This window comes from Asparagus officinalis, chromosome 5 (assembly GCF_001876935.1).
Source record: "Asparagus officinalis chromosome 5, Aspof.V1, whole genome shotgun sequence".
Classification (NCBI taxonomy): Eukaryota; Viridiplantae; Streptophyta; class Magnoliopsida; order Asparagales; family Asparagaceae; genus Asparagus; species Asparagus officinalis.
Window position 1 is genome coordinate 17,614,758 of NC_033798.1, and position 23,088 is coordinate 17,637,845.

The 23,088-nt window shown below is 40.4% G+C and overlaps 1 protein-coding gene across 1 annotated transcript; it reads left to right on the forward strand.

The window, feature by feature from the left end:
- On the forward strand, positions 907 to 2,896 carry LOC109841582. Its single transcript, XM_020410541.1, has 3 exons — positions 907 to 1,404; positions 1,498 to 1,617; positions 2,186 to 2,896. The coding sequence occupies exons 1-3, from the start codon at positions 907 to 909 to the stop codon at positions 2,894 to 2,896; spliced, it is 1,329 nt and encodes a 442-aa protein (XP_020266130.1).

Below are 23,088 nucleotides of genomic sequence, written 5' to 3' on the forward strand. Positions count from 1 at the left end.
TCTGCACAGGTTGTTATTCACCAAAAAGTTGATCTAAACTCATCCCCATCAATCCCAAGCATGAAAAATATTGATATCAACATATATGTACCAAACTGGAATGAAAGATCCACATGTAAACATTTATCAAAAACCTTAAACACATAAAAACATGTTTGATACGTTTTGAAATCAATAAATCATGAAATAACTCTTGTCAAACATTTTCAGATCTAGATCCCTTTAATAAAACATTGTTGGTCTTTTTATAAACTGAGATGCTCAATACCTCACCTCATATACCATAAAGATTCATTCTTTGTACTTAAAATACGTTTTTGGCTAAATCAAAACTCATTAAACTCAATAATTTCGTGTAAAAAAAAAGGGACAGAGTTGGGCGAGATGTTACTCGCCTCTGGGTGATGAACAACTCCTGGATCTGAGAGAGAGTGGTTCCCCTTCGCTGCAACGTGAAGATTTCGACGAAAATCCTCCAAGTTCTTCCCCAAATCACCAAGAACAAGACTAGAGTTTGAGATAGAGGAGAGGGAGCTAGAGTTTTCTCAGATCTGAAGATGAGAGGGATGAATTCGGGTGAAAAAGAATATATATGAACAGCTAAACCCGACCCAAACCCGAACCAAAACAAAACAGACCCGAAACCTGAAATACTGGAAATCAGCGTATCAGTCGACTGATGTGTCGACCGATACAGTCAGTCAACTGATGTGTCGACTGATCTGGAAAAATTTAGTTTTTTTTATGCATGTTTGTCTAATTTGCAAAACCAACGCACAAAACTCTACACTCAAATTCTCATATCATCTCAAATAACTTGCTATCATGTACTTCAATAACCTCAAGCTATTTATCATAAAAGAATTATTTATTTACTAATAATTCACATATATTCATATAAAAATTATGGGGTTCTACACAGACAAAGTCAAAGCCATCCAAGAGCTACCACCTCCTAGGAATCTTAAGGAGCTTCGAGGCTTACAAGGGCGATTGGCGTATATTCGCAGGTTCATTTCTAACCTATCAAGGAAATGCCAATCATTCTCAAAACTAATGAAGAAAGGAGTATCCTTTATGTGGGATGATGCTTGCCAGAAAGCGTTCGAGGAGATTAAACAATATCTCTCCAATCCATCGATATTGATTGCACCGAAGTCAGACAAACCTTTCTTGATATACATCCGGGCAACAGATCATGTATTAGCAGCACTCTTAGCACAAGATGATGAAAATGGTCATGAGCAAGCTGTTTACTATCTTAGTTGGACTTTATCGGGTGCTGAACCTCGTTATCCTCTTATTGAGAAGGAATGTTTGGCGCTGGTCTTCACAGTTCAGATGATGCGATATTATTTGGTTGGGCAAACCATACATGTCATTTCCCAGATCAATCCTATTCGGGTATTCATAACACAGCCCAGTGCATTGAACTGACGACTCGCCAGATGGGCTTTGTTGCTTTCGCAATATGACATTCACTTCAAACCTTAAAAGGCAGTTAAGGGTCAGGCTATTTGTGACCTTATGGCTAATCATCCATTGAAAGAAAAAGCTGAATTGTACCAGTACATACCAGATGAGACGTATGAAGTAAACATCGTCTCTAGAGAGCAGGTATGGCAACTATACTTCGATGGTGCAGCAAGGACAAGTCCTACCGGTCGAGTTATTGCTGGAGTGGGGGTTGTCTTTATCTCCCCCCAAAATCATATACTCCCATGCTCCGTTTCTTTAACAGAGTCGTGCTCTAATAATGTGGCTGAATACAATACTTTGTTGGTTGGCATAGATATAGCTAAACAGCTGGGGGTGAAACACCTAGAAGCGTATGGTGATTCTCAACTCATTGTTAACCAGATGAAAGGAGAATATGAAGTTAGGAATGAGGACCTCATTCCTTATCATACCGCAGCAATCACATTGGCCGATTCCTTTGAGGGCTTCTACATCGACTATATACCCCGTCTCAAGAATACCTATGCAGATGCATTGGCACCACTTGCGGCTACCTTAGCTCTACCTAAAAGAACTACCCAACAAGTCACAGTGTCAAGCAGACAATTATTCAAATCAAAGTATATATTACAGATCAACGCAATTGAAGATGAGCCCGCAACGCTCGAACCCAAAGATTAGCGATTTTCGATCATTGATTATATTTTATACGGCTTATTGCCTGAAGATATCAAGGAAAAAGAATCTATTCGTAGACGAGCACCTAGATTCTACTATGATTCTCAATCCCAGACTTTGTATCGAAAATTGTACGATGGGCTTTTGCTTCGCTGTTTGTCAAATAGAGAAGCAAAATAAGTTCTTAAAGAAGCTCATGATGGTATATGTGGAGCACATCAGCCTGACCCTAAATTGTGGGACCGGCTATGCAGATTGGGTTATTACTGGCCTAATATGGTACAAGACGCTGTCACATATGCCTAATGATGTCATGCCTGCCAGATACACGATAATTACATGCATCGACCGCCCGAGCATCTTCATCCGTCAACCACTTCATGGTCTTTTGAAACGTGGGGATGGACATTGTTGGCCCAGTAACCCCACCCTCTTCCAAGGGACATCACTTTATTTAAGCAAAACTGATTACTTTTCTAAATGGACAGAAGCAATTCCGTTAAGAGAAGTCAAGACGAGTGATGTCATTAAATTCTTAAAACACCACATCGTATACAGATACGGCGTTCCGAGGCGTATCATTCATGACAATGGGCCCCAATTCGTTAGCCAAGCCTTCACCAGATTCTGTGAAAAATTCAGGATCAAGAATTTGGTTTCAACAACTTATAATCCTGCTACTAACGGGCATGCGGAAGCATTCAATAAGGCCATCGTTATAATTCTCACTAAGGTGGTTTCGACGAATAAAAGAGACTAGAACGAGAAGTTAGATCAAAGTTTGTGGGCTTATCGCACAACGGTTCGTATGCCAACAGGAGCAACACCATATTCCTTAGTATATGGATGTGAAGCAGTATTACCATTGAAAATCCAAATTCCGTCTCTACGAATAGCACTTGCTACTGGTATGATGATGCGGCATAAACATGTACCAAAAATGTTGCAAGTGCACAACCGTGTCAAGTTATAGTATAAAGATATCGATCCACGAGGAAGGTGTTTTGTAGAAGAAAATATAAAATCGGTTCTTATGTTGTGTGCGTGACAAATAGGAGTGATGAGTGAATGTGATTGTGGAGAGATGGAAAGAATGAAAATGATTGTGTAAATGAATATATTTGAGAGAGGAAAGTGATAATATAAATGTGATCAACAAGGCAAGAAGGAAAAATCAAGAACAAATAAAAATCAAGAATTTAAAGATAGCGGATTCAATTAAAGATATGGGTAATCTAGAATTGAATCCACTTCTTAGAAAAATGTGATTCCCTAGAGGGTTCTAGCCTAAAGGCGAATCAAAGAAAATAATAATAGACAAAAAGAAAAACTAAACCAAAGAGGGTTCTAGCCTCAAGGTGAATAGTACAAGAAATTAAAATCTAACTACAAAATAAATTACAAAATCTAAACTACAAAATAAATTGCAAGAAAATAAATCTACTCTATAAGCATGAAATTACATCTAAACTAATAAGCAATAAAAGAGAAATAAGAAAAACAAACCTTGAAATTAATCTCCATCTTTATCTTCATCTTCATCATCCAACAAAAAGAAGAAGAGAAAAATTTAAAGTGGTAAAAAAATTATTTTATTAATTATAAAAAAAGTTACAAATTTTGAAGGCCTTCTCAATTAAGAGTGGCTCTCCTCTCCAAATGAAGTTACAAAATTTTTTACCTCTAACCCCTCACTCTATACCCCTATTAGTAAACATCAATGAATGAGAGCCATTGGATCGAAATCTTATCCAAAAACCATGAATTTGGCTTGGGCCTTGGACAATTTCTTGGCAATTTTGGGCTTTTATACTTCATTAAATATTTGAAAGAAATTGTTTGGCTTCATGGGCTTCATTTCTTCAATAAATCAAGGGGTTTTTGTTGAGAGATGGGAGTTTGAGATTTATTCTTTATTAACCTGCATTTAAAGATAAAAGCATTTATTAGTGGCATATTTATTCATATAAAATAGATAATGAGGGTGTAAAATTATAATAAAATATGATTATCAAATACCCCCACACCTAAACTTTTGCTAGTCCTCTAGCAAAGAAAGAAAACTAAAAAAAACCTAACTCACTTTTGTAGGAATCGCGGTTGTATTTAGCGCATACAACAAGCCTTTAAACCCCTAGGTTACCCTAGTGGACGAGTTGCAGTCTCGTGAGGGTTTGCAGTGAATATACCCACAAAATTCGATATCGATCCCACGAGGAAGGTGTTTTGTAGGAGAAAATATAAAATCGGTTCTTATGTTGTGTGCGTGACAAATAAGATTGATGAGTGAATATGATTGTGAAGAGATTGAGATAGTAAAAATGATGTGTAAATATGTGCAAGTGTAAGTGAGAGTGGATTTGAAAAAGAATGGGTATGATCAATAAGGTGAGAAGGAAAAAATGAATAAAATCAAGAAACAAATGAAAAAATTCAAGAATGAAGAACAAAATTCTAGAATAAAAGAAAATGCAAGAAATTAAAGATGGTGGATTCAATTATAGATATGGATAATCTAAAATTGAACCCACTTCTTAGAAAAGGGTGATTCCCTAGAGGGTTCTAGCCTAAAGGCGAATCAAACAAAATAAAAATAAACAAAAAGAAAAACTAAACCCAAGAGGGTTCTAGCCTCAAGGTGAATAGTATAAGAAATTAAAATCTAACTATAAAATAAATTACAAAATCTAAACTACAAAATAAAATTATAAGAATTAAATGCAAGAAAATAAATCTACTCTATAAGCATGAAATAAATCTAAGGCAAGAGGGTTCTAGCCTCTTGGCTATTTAACAAGAAAATAAAATCTAACTACAAGCATAGAAATAAATCTAAACTAATAAGCAATAAAAGAGAAAAAGAAAAGAAATGCAAACCTTCAAATAATTCTCCATCTTCATCTTCATCTTCATCATCCAACAAAGAGAAGAAGAGAAAAATTTAAAGTGGTGAAAAAATTATTATTATTAATTGCAATAAAAAGTTATAATTTTGGAAGGCCTTCTCAATTAAGAGTAGCCCTCCTCTCCAAAAGGAGTTACAAAAATTTTCACACCTTAACCCCTCACTCTCTACCCCTATTTATAGTAATCTTCAATGAATATGAGCCATTGGATTTGTCTTGAGCCCCAAGCAACAATCTCCACCTTTGAATTTGCTTTTTGTTCTTCTCTAGCCCAAACATATGAGGCCCAATTGATTTATTTGATTTTCAAAAGAAAATCAAAATCCAATCAAGTCCGGTCCAATTCAAATGGTTTTCAAAATTAAATCAAGAGCAGCTGGTCCATGAAGAATTCAAGAATGATTGATGGCCCATTAAAGCAACCGAAGAAAATATGAGCCAAGTCCGGCTCATGAGAGTTCTGCAGCAATCAAAGTTACAAGCCAAGTCCGGTGCTTGATTTTCAAAACAAAAATGAAAGTCCAAATCTAATCAATTCCGGCCCATTTGATTTTCAACTCCTTGCATCCAAAGTCCGGTCCATGAAAGCTGCAGCACAAGTTCAATGAAGAATATTCAAAGCAGCCGGCCCATTGGCATTGATTTTCAAAATTAAATTTGCAGCCCACATGGAGATTTGAACAAGTCCGGCCCATTGTTGTTTGCAGCAATCAAGCCCCCAGGTACGGTTTCTATTTGATTTTAAAAACAGTGATTTTCTTGTGAAAATACAAGCTAAGTCCGGTCCTTGATTAAATGCAGCCTATGTCAAGCAATCTCCGGCCCAATTTGGTTTTGAAAATCAAAAGAAAATCCAAGTCTCCTGGCCCATTCATTTCTCCCTTGAATTCCCACATTTTGGTATATTTATATTTATTCATTTCTTTCATTTAATCGATGGGTTTTTGTTGAGAGATGAGAGTTTGAGATTTATTCTTCATTAACTTGTAATTAAAAGATAAAAACAATTATTAGTGGTATATTTATTCATATAAAATAGATAATGAGGGTATAAAATTATAATAAAATATGATTATCAAATACCCCCACACCTAAACTTTTGCTAGTCCTCTAGCAAAGAAAGAAAATCCTAACTCACTTTCGCAGGAATCGCGATTGTATTTAGCGCATACAACAAGCCTTTAAACCCCTAGGTTAGCCTAGTGGACGAGTTATAATCTCGTGAGGGTTTGCAGTGAATATACCCACAAAATTCGGTCAACTTGCCAAATTAAAGAAGTTAGTAAATAACTAAATTCACTTGATAATTTTTAGATAATCTAATTGGAGCCAGTTATCACTCAAGAAAACATTTTTATATATAACTCTAAGGTATATTTTCAAGAAAATCTTCTCATTGTAGCAATACAAAACCAAGCCAAACTTAGAAATTTAATTTAAAAGTTTTGAAAAGAACATGCTAACTCTTTGTTTTAAATAATTTTCAAGTTGCTTGATCTAAAATATTTTCCAAGAACATATATAAAATATTTATTAGTATTTTTATTTTTTATTATTTTTTATATTATTTTTAACTCTTTCTTCCTTGGTGATTTTTTTCTACTTTAACAGGCTTTCTAAGCGACCATTTAACGAGTTTTGGGCCAATGGATCCCAACCCAATTGGGCTTAGGTCATTAAGTATGGAAATACTCCTTGGGTTTAATTACTCGGTCAGCTTAGGCTTTATAAGATAGAATCACCTAGAATTCAAGAGTATTATTTTTTTTCTTTTTGGTGCCCATTTTTCACACTCTTCTTTTGCAATTTTTTTTTTTGTATATGTATATATGTTTTGAAAATATGTAAATCAAGACACTTTGAAATTTTTTTTTCAACTCTAAGTTAAGCATGTAAAAATTTTATTATTTTAAATAAAAATCCAAGTTAAGGCTTAAGTAAAGTATACTACTTTGAAAATTATTAAAAATTTTATTATTTTAAATAAAAATCCAAGTTAAGGCTTAAGTAAAGTATACTACTTTGAAAATTATTTCTTAAGAAATTTATTTAGAGTTATCATAAAAGGTGAACTTAAGTAAATAACTAACTAGGGATTAGAAAATTTCAAATTTATCAAATAAATCAATTATTACATAACTCTATCAATTTGGCAAGTGACGATATTTTTATACTTTTTTTAAGGAAAATGAAAAAATGACAAAATACACTAAAATGTAAAATAAAGAGAAAAAATAACTAATTCCCACCCCACACGTAAATTTTGCATTGTCCTCAATGCAAACTCTATGATGCATAAAGTAAAGGAGATAAGAAGTGAAGCACTTATATTTGGTCCGCTGATAAAAATCTGTAATTACCTTTGGTCTGAGGAGGATGGAAACATAATTTTATTCTTCTTTTTTTTTCTTCTTTTTTTCTTTTTTTTCTTTGTTTTTTTTTTTGAAAACTGAATAAGAAACTCTCACATGAGAGAAGAATAAATTTTTATTATTATTCTGAAATAAACAAAATAATCAATGTAGAATGAAATATTCAACATGAAGAGTTCCTGTTCTACATTGAATCCTACCTTACTGTTGAAAATTCTTCCCTGGATTTTAAATAAATTCAGAATGATATAATCAATAATGTGAATTTCCAAGCATTTTGGGGTGTTTAGTAATTCTTGCAACAAAGTAAGGTAGGTATTATTGGTGTCATGCATTTTACATTTCTTAATGAACTTAGACTCTTGTACTGTAAAGTTTTATTTTCTAACAACCAATTCTTCTGTGAAGTTCTGAAAATTTGGTTGTTGATCATTCTCCAAGAATCTAAGTTCATCAAGAAAGAGTTCTTCAAAATTTAATTCAAAGCATCACATGTTTAACATAGTTTTATTATTCTCAAGGACCTGATCTGCTTCTTCTAAAAACTCTAACACTTCATCAAAAATTTCCTCAAAACTCAAATTAGACTCTTCTTCTTCTTCTTCTTCTGATCTTTCCTGAATGTAGTTTATTTCTAGAGGCTGATTATTTGGTTGGTCCCCTGGATTAAAAATGTTGAGATCAGCAGTCAAATTCCCAAAGGACAGCTTCATTTGACCAGTTCTACAGTTGATGAGAGCATTAGAAGTGGCTAAGAACGGTCGTCCTAAGATGACAGGTGTTTGTTGTTCGCGGGAAAAATTATTTTCTTCATTGATGATTCCATTGCTTTCTTAAGTAATAGTTTTTCGATTACAAAAGATCCGGTCTTTTTATAAGATCCGGTTACAATATAATCAAAAGAAAATGAAAATTACAACTTTTCTTATTTATCGAACGAATCACGAGATCCTGTTTTGCGGTCTCTCGCTTTTGTGGGTTCTTTGCCTGCGCCGGGGTTAATCTGTGGACCACCGCGCGATCTTGATCCGGTCGGATCTACACGGTATGACGGGTGCTATTTCACAAAGGAAATAACAGCCGGGGGTACTATTTCACCAATGAAATAATAGCCTTTAGTAATCGAATCGACCAAGCAAAATCGAGACTCTTCTGGGGATCAAAGGCCAAGCTTTGATCCGGAGGAAAACCGTGTAGATCTCAGATCCGATCTCTCTCAAACTCCTGCCTTATTTGGCATGGATGATCGCCAAGAACCAGATCTGAGAGTCCGAGTCTTCTAAGTTGAAAATCCGAGGGTGAGTTCTCAATTCGGCAGAGTTTCGGCTCCAAAATTCCAACCTCTTGAAAATAAGCTCTTACTCCTCTATTTATAGCCTCTGAAAGCGGATCTGGGCCCAGATCTGCGGCCACCTAGGTAGCTCGGTCAGCCACCTAGGTGGCTCGGCCACCGAGCCGCCTGGAGGTGGCTCGGCCACCGAGCCACCTAGAGGTGGCTCGGTTTTGGCCGAGTCCTCCAGGTGTTTGGTTTTGCGCCTGTTTTCCAGTTTTGCGGTTTATCTGAGTTTTATTGTTGATCTGGACTCTGATTTGGTAGTCCGGATCTTGATTTGGCAGTAAATCCACCTTGGAGTTCGAGCTCGAATTCGTTCTACGGTTGGATGACTCGTTGGCTCACCGAACCGTTAGTTTGATTCCGCACGCGAGTGGATGTATTCCGTTGTTCGCGTGCGGTTTGTTAACCTCGTCGCCTCGTTAATCCGCTTCGTCGCGTGTCACTTGGCTTCGGTGTTGTGGTCCAACGATCGTGTTTGGATATGTCACCCGATGGTTCGTTGGTTTGTTGAATCATCGTGCCGAGCTGTGTTAAGGGACATATAAACAGTTTTATACGTCTACAGATACCCCCTCCAAAGTATTTTAGCCTCGTTCTTTTATAGAAGAGTCTGGAATACTTTGGATATGATTATCCCAACCTTCAGTCGGTGTAACGGGACCTCGGAATGGCTTCTGTTCTTGATTCCTTCAATCCTTCAGGCTATTCGGTGTTTTGTCGAATGTCTGTAAGGGTTCCGGTGCTGCATTTATTATCTGACCGTTGTCGGAATTTTGAACTTGAAGTCGATTCCCGATTTTCTGATCTTTAGCTCGTGTTTGTTGGTTCAACATAGAACTGACCATTAATTGTCAGCGTTGAGTGCTTATTGGTGACGCGTTGTCCGGCGTAGTGTTGTTGAGTTATCCTTAAGAATATTTTTTAGAAAAATATTCTCCAGAAACTTCTCAACCAAAAATAGGGAATAGTTTATACTCGTATACCTTATTGGAGTATTGAGAATGAGCTGAATTAGCCTAATAATGACCCAAAAAAGGTAGTAATTAGGCTCCAAAAATTTTCCGACCCTTCTGAATATTTGGGAGAGGAGTGAATAAATAAGAGACTGGACCGTCGGTCGTTTTGAAGTCATTTCGACACTCAGTTCAGCTCCAATTTGAATTTTAGTTCAAATCTGGTTCAAATTGGTTCAGAACTGGTTCAACCTGGTTCAAGACTGGTTTATCCTCATTTGAACTGATTTATCTCCGTCATGATATATTGACTTGTGTCGACTTTTACTCGTAACGCGTTGACTGACGTTAACCTAGGGTTTCGCGTTGACCGGCATTGACCCTAGGGTTTTGAACGTCGTACGTTGACTTTTTGATCGTAACACATTGACTGGCGTTGACCTAGGGTTACGCGTTGACCGGCGTTGACCCTAGGGTTTCGAACGTTGTACGTTGACTTTTTTATTACAACGCATTGACTGGCATTGACCTAGGGTTACGCGTTGACCGACGTTGACCCTAGGGTTTCGGATCGCTTGACGTTTGTTGGAGTATACACAGTTTAAGCTCTTGAGGTATTGGAGCATGGCGGTCCTAAATATTGGACTGCAGGACCAACTATTAAAGCTGATTCATCTGCACGTGTGGATCTTATCCCGAATTTGTTGGATGTCTAAGTCACGAAACCAACTAATGGGGCTGGTGACGTTTGTTGGAGTATACACAGTTTAAGCTCTTGAGGTATTGGAGCATGGCGGTCCTAAATATTGGACTGCAGGACCAACTATTAAAGCTGATTCATCTGCACGTGTGGACCTTATCCCGAATTTGTTGGATGTCTAAGTCACGAAACCAACTAATGGGGCTGGTGCGTTAGTGACTTTCGCATATATAGGATTTTTGGCAAACCCTCAGCCATCAACGGGTTTGATGCACCTTTACCGACTACCGTTTGAGTCGGGCTAGCATGCGGATTGTCTAAATCCGTTCCGCATGTAACGTTGTGCTAAGAGAGTGAATTCTCTGAGACTTTGTGCTATGATGTCGAATACATAGACTTTGCCATTGTTACTGGAATAGGCTAACCCGCGGCACGTATTAGACGTTGACTTATCCCTACTTAGGCTTCGGGATGAGATACCCCAGAATCGAACTCTGGTGTCTTTTTCAATCGGTAAAAGACTAAACCGGCGACGCGTGTTAGGCGTCGGCATATCCTTTCTTAGGATTCAGGATGAAATTCCCCATGCGTGTAAGGCATGGATTTTGGTGTTATTAATAACAACCTGCCACAATGTTGAATAACTTCGAATACGTAGACTTCGCCATTGTCACGGGAATAGGCTACCCGGCAACGTGTGTTAGGTGTTGACTTTATCCCTACTTAGGCTTCAGGATAAAATACCCCAGACTGGTATTCTGGTGACTTTTTTCTACAGCGAAAGACTAACCCGGCGACGCGTGTTAGGCGTCGGCATATCCTTTCTTAGGATTCAGGATGAAATTCCCCATGCGTATAAGGCATGGATTTTGGTGTTATTAATAACAACCTGCCACAATGTTGAATATGTGGGCGGGTGTTATTTTTAACGGTTAAGAACTAACCAGCAGCGCTGGTTAAGCACAGACTTATCCTTGCTTAGGTTTCAGGACAGAATACCCCAGAATCGAACTCTGGTTTCTTTTTCTACGGAAAAAGACTAAACCGGCAGCGCGTGTTAGGCGCAGACTTATCCCTGCTTAGGATTCAGGATAAACTTCCTAGACTGGAATTCTGGTGTCTTCTTCAATCGGTGAAAGACTAAACCGGCAACGCGTGTTAGGCATTGACTTATCCCTACTTAGGATTCGGGATAAAATTCCCCGTACCTGTGAGGCACAGATTTTGGGAGTTGAAAAAGGTGGTGTCTTCTCTTGGGGCAAAGACGAACCCGAAATGGGAGAGGAAGAATTTTATATTCTATCTCCCGACACTGAGGAAGAAGAATTTTATATTCTATCTTCAGCTAGAAAGGAGACTCGAGGTGGGATCTCCACCCCAAGAATCCGGAAAGGTGGAACTAAGAGTGAGATCTCCACTCCGAGAATCGAAAAGATTAAGATAACCCTAACTGTCGGAAGGTTTGATTACCGAACTAAAGATGAATTTCTCGTTTATCGAGAGTGAATTGTGGTTTTGGTCCTAACTGTCAGAAGGTTTGACCAAGTAGGAGTTTGAGATGACCCTAACTGTAGGAAGGTTTGGTCACTCGATTTGAAAGTGGACCTCTCTTTCATTGGAAGAATTGAGAGAGGATTTTGGTTTTGGTCCTAACTGTAGGAAGGTTTGACCGAATGGGAGGTTTAAGACGATCCTAACTGTAGGAAGGTTTGATCGCTCAATTTATGGGCCTCTCGTTCATTAAAGGAATCGAGAGGGGATATTGGTTGTGGCCCAAACTTTTATAGGATTGACCTGAAAGCAAAGGGAGTGGAATACAAGTAGCAGTAGAAATACTGGTTTGTACTGGCCACTCGATGAAGGGTTTTGACGTTAAGTAATCAGGACTTAACACGTCAAGCTTTGAAAATTGCCATGAATTAGCGGACAGAAAATTTAGTGGACCCATCGTCAATTGACTTGATCAGTGGGGATTTTTGTGAGGAAAGATTAATCTGTCAAAAGGATCGAATATCGTCTCAACAAGATAACTCATGAGAATTAGTGAATTTGATAACATTCCAACCTTTAGAGTTTAAATGTGGATATTTTAATTATCACTTTTATAGTGATTGGGTTATCCCTAAGAATATCACCCGTGGTATTCTTTCGAGAACTTCCCGATACATGAATAATCCACCCCCAGCTTCCCTTGTGAAACTGGGTCCGACATTGTACTCAGTTACATGACCGAGTTATCCTTAAGAATATTACATATAAAAATTCTTCAGGAACTTCCCATGAAAGAAATGAAACAGTTTAGACTCATATACATGTTGGAGTATCAGGGAGCAGTTTAACCTCTTATACTGGTCGGAGGATTGAGAAGCAGTTTATACTCTTATACTTGTCGGAGTGTCAGTGAACAGTTTAACCTCTTATACCGGTCGGAGGATTGAGAAGCAGTTTATACTCGTATACTCTTCGGAGTGTAAGGGAAAAATTGTTTTTTTATAGAAGAGTCTGGAATACTTTGGATATGATTATCCCACTGTGGTCGCCAGATTGTTCGCGGGAAAAATTGTTTTCTTCATTGATGATTCCATTGCTTTCTCAAGTAATAGTTTTTCGATTACAAAAGATCTGGTCTTTTTATAAGATCCGGTTACAATAAAATCAAAAGAAAATGAAAATTACATCTTTCCTTATTTATCGAACGAATCACGAGATCCTGTTTTGCGGTCTCTCACTTTTGTGGGTTCTTTGCCTTCGCCGGGGTTAATCCGTGGACCACCGTGCGATCTTGATCCAGTCGGATCTACACGGTATGATGGGTGCTATTTTACGAAGGAAATAACAGCCGGGGGTACTATTTCACCAAGGAAATAATAGCCTTTAGTAATCGAAATCGACCAAGCGAAATCGAGACTCTTCTCGGGATCAAAGGCCAAGCTTTGATCCGGAGGAAAACCGTGTAGATCTCAGATCTGATCTCTCTCGAACTCCTATCTTATTTGGCATGGATGATCGCCAAGAACCAGATCTGAGAGTACGAGTCTTCTAAGTTGAAAATCCAAGGGTGAGTTCTCAATTCGGCAGAGTTTCGGCTCCAAAATTCCAACCTCTTGAAAATGAGCTCTTACTCCTCTATTTATAGCCTCTGAAAGCGGATCTGGGCCTAGATCTGGGCCCAGATCTGAGTGTGGCTCGGCCACCGAGCCACCCCTGGGTGGCTCGGCCATGGCCGAGCCACTCGGTTTTGGCCGAGCCACCTAGAGGTGGCTCGGCCACTGAGCCACCTAGAGGTGGCTCGGTTTTGGCCGAGTCCTCCAGGTGTTTGGTTTTGCGCCCGTTTTCTGGTTTTGCAGTTTATCCGAGTTTTATTGTTGATCTGGACTCTGATTTGGTAGGCCGAATCCTAATTTGGTAGTAAATCCACCTTGGAGTTCGAGCTCGAATCCGTTCTACGGTTGAATGACTCGTTGGCTCACCAAACCGTTAGTTTGATTCCGCACGCGAGTGGATGTATTCCGTTGTTCGCGTGCGATTCGTTAACCTCGTCTCCTCGTTAATCCGCTTCGTCGCGTGTCACTTGGCTTCAGTGTTGTGGTCCAACGATCGTGTTTGGATATGTCGCCCGATGGTTCGTTGGTTTGTTGAATCATCGTGCCGAGCTGTGTTAAGGGGCCTATAAGTAGTTTTATACGTCTACAGATACCCCCTCCAAAGTATTTCAGCCTTGTTCTTTTATAGAAGAGTCTGGAATAATTTGGATATGATTATCCCAACCTTCAGTCGGTGTAACGGGACCTCGAAAGTATTCTCAATCCTCCGACCGGTATAAGAGTTTAAACTTCTCCCTGACACTCCGAAGAGTATACGAGTATAAACTACTTCTCAATCCTCCGACCGGTATAGGAGGTTAAACTGCTCACTGACACTCCGACAAGTATAAGAGTATAAACTGCTTCTCAATCCTCCGACCGGTATAAGAGGTTAAACTGCTCCCTGATACTCCAACATGTATATGAGTCTAAACTGTTTCATTTCGTTCACGGGAAGTTCCTGAAGAATTTTTATATGTAATATTCTTAAGGATAACCCGCACATGTAATTGAGTACAATGTCGGACCCAGTTCCACAAGGAAAGCTGGGGGTGGATTATTCATGTATAGGGAAGTTCTAGAAAGAATACCACGGGTGATATTCTTAGGGATAACCCAATCACTATAAAAGTGATAATTAAAACATCCACATTTAAACTCTAAAGGTTGGAATGTTATCAAATTCACTAATTCTCATGAGTTATCTTGTTGAGACGAGATTCGATCCTTTTGACAGATTAATCTTTCCTCACAAAAATCCCCCACTGATCAAGTTAATTGACGATGGGTCCACTAAATTTCCTGTCCGCCAATTCATGGCAATTTCCAAAGCTTGACGTGTTAAGTCCTGATTACTTAACGTCAAAACCCTTCATCGAGTGGCCAGTACAAACCAGTATTTCTACTGCTACTTGTATTCCACTCCCTTTGCTTTCAGGTCAAACCTATAAAAGTTAGGACCAAAACCAAAATCCCCTCTTGACTCTTTCCAAGAACAAGAGGTCCACTTTCAGTTCAGAGTCCCCTTTCGATAAACGAAAGAACTCCTTTCTTTTTCTCTTTGGTTAAGCCTTCTCATGGTTATAACTGAAGTTGAAATTTTATTTCGATATACGAAAAACTCATCTTCCGATTAGATAACCAAGCCTATAAAAGGTAAGTTTATCTAGATCTTCCAGATTCTCGAAGTAAAGATCCCACTTCTAGTTTCTTTTGCGCTGGAAATAGAATATAAAATTCTTCCTTTCCAGAATCAAGGAATAGAATATAAAATTCTTCCTTCCTTGTATTCGGGTTTGCCTTCACCCTAAAAGAAGACCGGGAAACAGAATATAAAATTCTTCCTTTCTCGCACTGATCTTTTCCAAAATTTATCAATCTAGGATTCATCCTAGGAAGTTTATCCCGAATCCTAAGCAGGGATAAGTCAACGCCTAACACGCGCTGCCGGTTTAGTCTTTTTCCGTAGAAAAAGACACCAGAGTTCGATTCTAGGGTATTCTATCCTGAAACCTAAGCAAGGATAAGTCTGCGCTTAACCCGCGCTGCCGGTTAGTTCTTAACCGTCAAAAAGAACACACGTTCACATATTCAACATTGTGGCAGGTTGTTATTAATAACACCAAAATCCATGCCTTACACGCATGGGGAATTTCATCCTGAATCCTAAGAAAGGATATGCCGACGCCTAACACGCGTCGCCGGTTCAAAATCCATGCCTTATACGCATGGGGAATTTCATCCTGAATCCTAAGAAAGGATATGCCGATGCCTAACACGCGTCGCCGGGTTAGTCTTTCGCCGTAGAAAAAAGACACCAGAATACCAGTCTGGGGTATTTTATCCCGAAACCTAAGTAGGGATAAGTTAGCGTCTAATACACGTTGCCGGGTAGCCTATTACCGTAACAATGGCAAAGTCTATGTATTCGACATCATAGCACAAAGTCTCAAAGAATTCACTCTCTTAGCACAACATTACATGCGTAATGGATTTAGACAATCCGCATGCTAGCTCGATTCAAACGGTAGTCGGTAAAGGCTTATCAAACCCGTTGAATGCTGGGGGTTAGCCAAAAATCCTAAAGTCAACGCCTAACACGCGTTGTCGGGTAGCCTATTCCCGTAACAAATGGTCTAAGGGAGTTCATTCCTTTAGCACAACGTCACATGCGGAACGGACTTAAAACAATCCGCATGTAAGCCCGATTCAAACGGTAATCGGTAAAATCATGTCAAATCCGTTGAGGGCTGAGGATTTGCCAAAAATCCTAAGTCAACGTCTGATACACGTTGCTGTTTAGTCTTTTCACAGGAGAAAGACGAAGTCTACGTATTCAATATCATAGTACTAAAAGGGTTAACTCTTTTAGCATAACGTCACATGCGGAACGGACTTAAACAATCTGCTTGCTAGCCCGACTCAAACGGTAGTCGGTAAAGGCGCATCAAACCCGTTGATGGCTGAGGGTTTGCCAAAAATTCTATATATGCGAAAGTCACTGACGCACCAGCCCCATTAGTTGGTTTCGTGACTTAGACATCCAACAAATTCGGGATAAGATCCACACGTGCAGATGAATCAGCTTTAATAGTTGGTCCTGCAGCCCAATATTTAGGACCGCCATGCTCCAATACCTCAAGAGTTTAAAATGTGTATACTCCAGCAAACGTCAAGCGATCCGAAACCCTAGGGTCAACGCCGGTCAACGCGTAACCCTAGGTCAACGCCAGTCAACGCGTTGCAATCAAAAAGTCAACGTACGACGTTCGAAACCCTAGGGTCAATGCCGGTCAACGTGTAACCCTAGGTCAACGTCAGTCAATGCGTTGCGATCAAAAAGTCAACGTACGACGTTTAAAACCCTAGGGTCAACGCCAGTCAATGCGTTGCGATAAAAAAGTCAACGTACGACGTTCAAAACCCTAGGTTAACGGTAGTCAACGCATTACGAGTAAAAAGTCAACACGAGTCAATATATCATGACAGAGATAAATCAGTTCAAATGAGGCTAAACCAGTCTTGAACCAGGTTGAACCAGTTCTGAACCAGTTTGAACCAGATTCGAACTAAAATTCAAATTAGAGCTGAACCGAGTGTCGAAACGACTTCAAAACGACCGACGGTTCAGTCCCTTGTTTATTCTTTCCTCTCTCACTGTGGTCGCCAGATTGTTAGCGGGAAAAATTGTTTTCTTCATTGATGATTCCATTGCTTAAGTAATAGTTTTTTGATTACAAAAGATCCGGTCTTTTTATAAGATCCGGTAACAATAAAATCAAAAGAAAATGAAAATTACAACTTTCCTTATTTATCAAACAAATCACGAGATCCTGTTTTGTGGTCTCTCGCTTTTGTGGGTTCTTTGCCTGCGCCGGGGTTAATCCGTGGACCACCGCGCGATCTTGATCCGGTCAGATCTACACGGTATGACGGGTGCTATTTCACGAAGGAAATAACAGCCGGGGGTACTATTTTACCAAGGAAATAATAGCCTTTAGTAATCGAAATCGAGACTCTTCTCGGGATCAAAGACCAAGCTTTGATCCGGAGGAAAACCGTGTAGATCTCAGATCTGATCTCTCTCGAAGTCCTGCCTTATTTAGCGTGGATGATCGCCAAGAACCATATCTGGAAGTCGAGTCTTCTAAGTTCAAAATTCTGACAACGGTCAGATAATAAATGCAGCACCGGAACCCTTACAGACATTCGACAAAATACCGAATAGCCTGAAGGATTGAAAGAATCAAGAACAGAAGCCATTCCGAGGTCCCGTTACACCAACTAAAGGTTGGGATAATCATATCCAAAGTATTCCAGACTCTTCTATAAAAGAACGAGGCTGAAATACTTTGGAGGGGGTATCTGTAGGCGTATAAAACTGCTTATAGGTCCCTTAACACAGCTCGGCACGATGATTCAACAAACCAACGAACCATCAAGCGACATATCCAAACACGATTGTTGGACCACAACACCGAAGCCAAGTGACACGCGACGAAGCAGATTAACAAGGCTACGAGGCTAACGAACCGCACACGAACAACGGAATACATCCACTCGCGTGCGGAATCAAGTTAATGGTTCGGTGAGTCAACGAGTCATCTAACTGTGGGACAGATTTGAATTCAAACACCGAAACGGATTTACTGCCAAATCAGGATCCGGACTGCCAAATCAGAGTCCAGATCAACAATAAAACTCGGATAAACCGCGAAACCGGAAAACGGACACAACGGCACACCCAGGAGAGCTCGGCCAAAACCGAGCCACCTCTAAGTGGCTCGGTGGCCAGCCCAGATCTGTGCCAAGGCACAGATCTGAGAGCCTATAAATAGAGGGCATGGTTCATTTTTGAAGAGGTTGGAACTTTTGGAGCCGAACCCGGGCACAGTTCAGAGCCTATAAATAGATCTGGATGCTCATTGTTTTGGAAGTTGGAATTTTGGAGCCGAAACTCTGCTGGATTGAGAACTCACCTTCGGATTTTCAAACTTAGAAGACTCGACTTCCAGATCTGGTTCTTGGCAATCATCCACGCCAAATAAGGCAAGAGTTCGAGAGAGATCAGATCTGAGATCTACATGGTTTTCCTCCGGATCATAGCTTGGACTTTGATCCCGAGAAGAGTCTCGATTTCGCTTGGTCGATTTCGATTACTAAAGGCTATTATTTCCTTGGTGAAATAGTACCCCTGGCAGTTATTTCCTTTGTGAAATAGCACCCGTCATACCGTGTAGATCCGAACAGATCAAGATCGCGCGGTGGTCCACGGATTAACCCCGACACAGGCAAAGAACCCACAAAAGCGAGAGACCGCAAAACAGGATCTCGTGATTCGTTCGATAAATAAGGAAAGTTGTAATTTTCATTTTCTTTTGATTTTATTGTAACCGGATCTTATAAAAAGACCAGATCTTTTGTAATAAAAAAACTATTACTTTAGAAAGAAATGGAATCATCAATGAAGAAAACAATTTTTCCCGCGAACAATCGGTGAATTTGATAACATTCCAACCTTTAGAGTTTAAATGTGGATGTTTTAATTATCACTTTTATAGTGATTGGGTTATCCCTAAGAATATCACCCGTGGTATTCTTTCGAGAACTTCCCGATACATGAATAATCCACCCCCAGCTTCCCTTGTGGAACTGAGTCTGACATTGTACTGAATATAAAAATTCTTCAGGAACTTCCCGTGAAAGAAATGAAACAGTTTAGACTCATATACATGTTGGAGTATCAGGGAGCAGTTTAACCTCTTATACCGGTCAGAGGATTGAGAAGCAGTTTATACTCTTATACTTGTCGTAGTGTCAGGGAGCAGTTTAACCTCTTATACCGATCGGAGGATTGAGAAGCAGTTTATACTCGTATACTCTTCGGAGTATCAGGGAGCAGTTTAAACTCTTATACCGGTCGGAGGATTGAGAAGCAGTTTATACTCTTATACTTGTCGGAGTGTGCATGGAGCAGTTTAACCTCATGCACCTATTGGAGGATCACCATTCTAACCTAGCTTATCCCAGCGATATGACACCGGCTTCAACCAAGGTTTGGATGCTATTATTGAGAGCAAAGCAATCCTTGGTGGGATGAACTACCCTCCTGTGGTATGCACAGTACTTTGGATCCGTAGTGTTGCCAGCTTCCTCCTAATTTGTGATAGGTGGTAGCTTGATCTTGTTGCTTCCAAGGAGGGATTCGAATATGGCTGAAACGTCTTCGTCCTTGAAGGAATACTCTTTTTTGAGTCTAGGGTCCGAAGTCTTTTGCTGCCTTTAGGATTGCTGTTGTGACGTTCGCTTAGCACCACCAGCAACTGCAGGTGCCTTGCCCTTACCACGAGAGGCGAAGTTTGAGTTCAGAGGATTAGCCGTCGGTAGGTTCCTCTCGGCCTTCTTCCCTCGGAGGAAGCGTTCGGCTTGTTCACTGCGCACCTTCAAGTCTTTCCAAGTATTAGACGGTGTCGTTCCCATTGCCTCCAACACGTCCAATGCGAGGTTGTTGTGGCAAGTCTGGAGAATAAACTCCTCAGTGATCGGGTCCTGACAGTTCATCGCCTTATTCCGAAACCTTTTTACGAAGGTGTCAACCAATTCCCCGTCCTTTTGTTTCTCGTCGAGCAACGTTCCGATGGATATCTCGGTGTCGTCGTTGAAGAAATTAGCAGCTACTCACGCTTCCTGGCTTGAGGCGGTGATACCAATCGAAGGTGGCTCCACGAAGAGTGCCAACGAAGGACCGTACCATCAGAGGCTCATTACTAGAGATAACCCCTAGGTGCGATTTGAAGTAAATCAAATGCTGAGTGGGTGAACCCTTTCCCATCAAACGGCGTGAAGTTGATTAGACTGAACTTCACCGGATAAGGGATTGATTCTCATTCTCTTGGGTAGGGACAAGGAATGCCCGTCTTCTTCATCTCTTGAGCGGAAATCAACGTATTGATTTTGCTCTCGAGGTTTTTAATCTTCAAGCTTTCACCTGAGTCTTCGTTAGCATTCTCGTTACCACCCCCTGCATTGACGGGAGGATATTGGCATTATTTGATTGACCTGGTTACGATTACTTGGTTCGCCTTGCTGGTTCGTCAATGCTTGGATTTGTTGGTCATGCATTTCTCTCATGTTCTGCATGGTCATCTGTATTTCGAACCTAAAGCTCTCTTGTTGTTTAGCCATGGCTTCTTCGAGCATCTTGGCTACTTGTTCCGCGCTTATCATCAGTGACTCGCGGGGCTGTCCCTCGCTGGATACTGTATTGTCTGATGCGACAGCAGAGCAGGAATCCGATTCTTCATTTTCTGACGGTAATCTTGTCCGAACCCTACCATAAGTTCCTCGTATGATGGATCCGGACTGCAGACGGGTCATCCGCTGGGGTACTTCCGGAATCGACTCGGGATTATCCTTTGTCGACGTCTCTTTGCTGGTCATATTAGTGGTGACCCTCAAAAATTCTCCATCTTCGACTACCCTTCTTCTTTGTCGGAAACACCTAGACCTTGGTCTCGGCATTTCAGTATTGAGCCTTTCGAAAACCGAATTTCTTTTGGGGACCGTCTTGATGCAGTTGCACTCAGACAATACTGCCCGAATGAGTTTGGAACAGGGGCATTGAGTTTCTAGTCCTCGGGGATTCCTTTTCCTGGTTTTTCTCGTACTCCCATCACGATAGTACAACTCGTCGGCTTGAAGGTCGGACTAACTTATCGTGTGTTGGCACGACTTCTAAGGTATAACGTTGTCATCTTCAGACGACAACGTTTCCCTCTGAGGGTGAACTGCCTTCTTCGGGCTTTCAAGAGTCACGCGCCTCGAAACATGCCTTTTTGGGCGTGAATTCTCAGCGGGCTCCCGGACTTCAATGCGCAAAGTGGCGCGCGCAGTTGCCTTGAACTCGTTGTCATGTTGAAGGTGACGGCGACCCCCAGCATGTTGAGTCGTTCGGGGCTTTTTCATCGGGCTCAAATGTTCTTGAACTGGAGTTTTGCATCCGTCATCGGGAAGTGGACCGAGGCGCTCCAAAACGGACTTCCTTCTTCGGGATGATTCCGCGGGATCTCCCGGAGAAGCTATTGGAATTACCGGCGACTTGAGGCTGGATTTGCGTTGAAGGCTGCAACGATTGTACCTTAGCCTGAATCGCCGCTTCAGACTTTGGCTTCCATACTTGGCGGGTTGGTGGCGGCTTTTTGGCCACTTCCTTCTGTAGCCTTCTGCGGGCTTCTTGGACTTGAGCCTGTGCCTGCGCTGACAGTGCGCGGTGCTTGCGAATGCGCTCCTCAAGTGTCGAACGATTCCGTGTGACACGGATCCATTCGTTCGTTGGCGGCTTGGAGGAGCTGCCATTCATTGGTTGTTGAGGCTGTTTGCCTCTCCTGTTCTTCAGATCCGCGTTATAGCGGATTCCATCCGTGGAATGGGCAAAGTATATCATAACCAACATCATGATGATAGGATATCTAATTTTGCCTTTGTAATCTTTGTTGGGAACATGGTTGATGTTACAATATCTCTTGTATTTTGATGATAACAAATCATTGTTTATCTAACATATTTTACTGCAGATTCAAGATATACATCTCAAAGCAACAATCAAGTTATTAAGGCTATTTCAAAGACAAGATTTCAAAGATCAAAAGATGAAGTTCAAAAGATGTAATTCTGTCTTTTCTTTTAGAAACTTTGTACAAGCCTTGATCACACACACAACTCACTAATCACTTAGAAAATCATAGAAAATATTCTAAGTATAATCCTAAGTCTAATCAACGAAGAAATAACATTTTAAACTATTGAAAATATGTATAACATAGTTTCTGGCCGACCAAAGAAATGTCTGGTTGACCAGATATAACAACTAGACACAGAGATTCAAAAAAATCTCTGTCTGGTCGACCATATATGGACCTGGTCGACCAGAGGCTTCAGGACCGGTCGACCATATATGGACCTGGTCGACCAGAGGCTTCAGGACCAGGCCTCAATCTGGTCGACCAGGCCTTAATCTGGTCGACCAGACAGTCTTTCTAACTCTTATTTTCTTTCAAATAACATGAACGTTTTATGAACCGAACCAGTATAAATCCTTGTGTTTGCGTATGCAATTTTCTGTGATTGTCTACACATTGGTTTGATCTTTCTTACTCTTTGTGATATTATTTTATTAAAATTTAAAGTTTCTGCATTAGATTTCATAAACACTATTCAACCCCCCTTCTAGTGTTTGAGTGCCATTGCAGCGATCCTTCAATTGGTATCAGAGCTGGTTGATCAAGGATAACAATGGCTACACCATCTACATCACAGTTCAAGGAAGGACATTCTACTCAAAGACCACCACTTTTCGATGGTTCCAACTACAACTACTGGAAGTGTAGGATGAAGATCTACCTTCAATCGATAGGATTCGATCTCTGGAACATAGTGGAGTCTGATTACAACAAGCCTACTACTCCATACTCTAAATGAACTTTGGTGGAAAGGACAAATGCGAATCTTGACGCCAAGGCAATGAATGCATTGTTTTGCGCAATGGATAAGAATGAATTCAACCGCGTGTCTACTTCCAACACTGCACATCAAATCTGGCACAC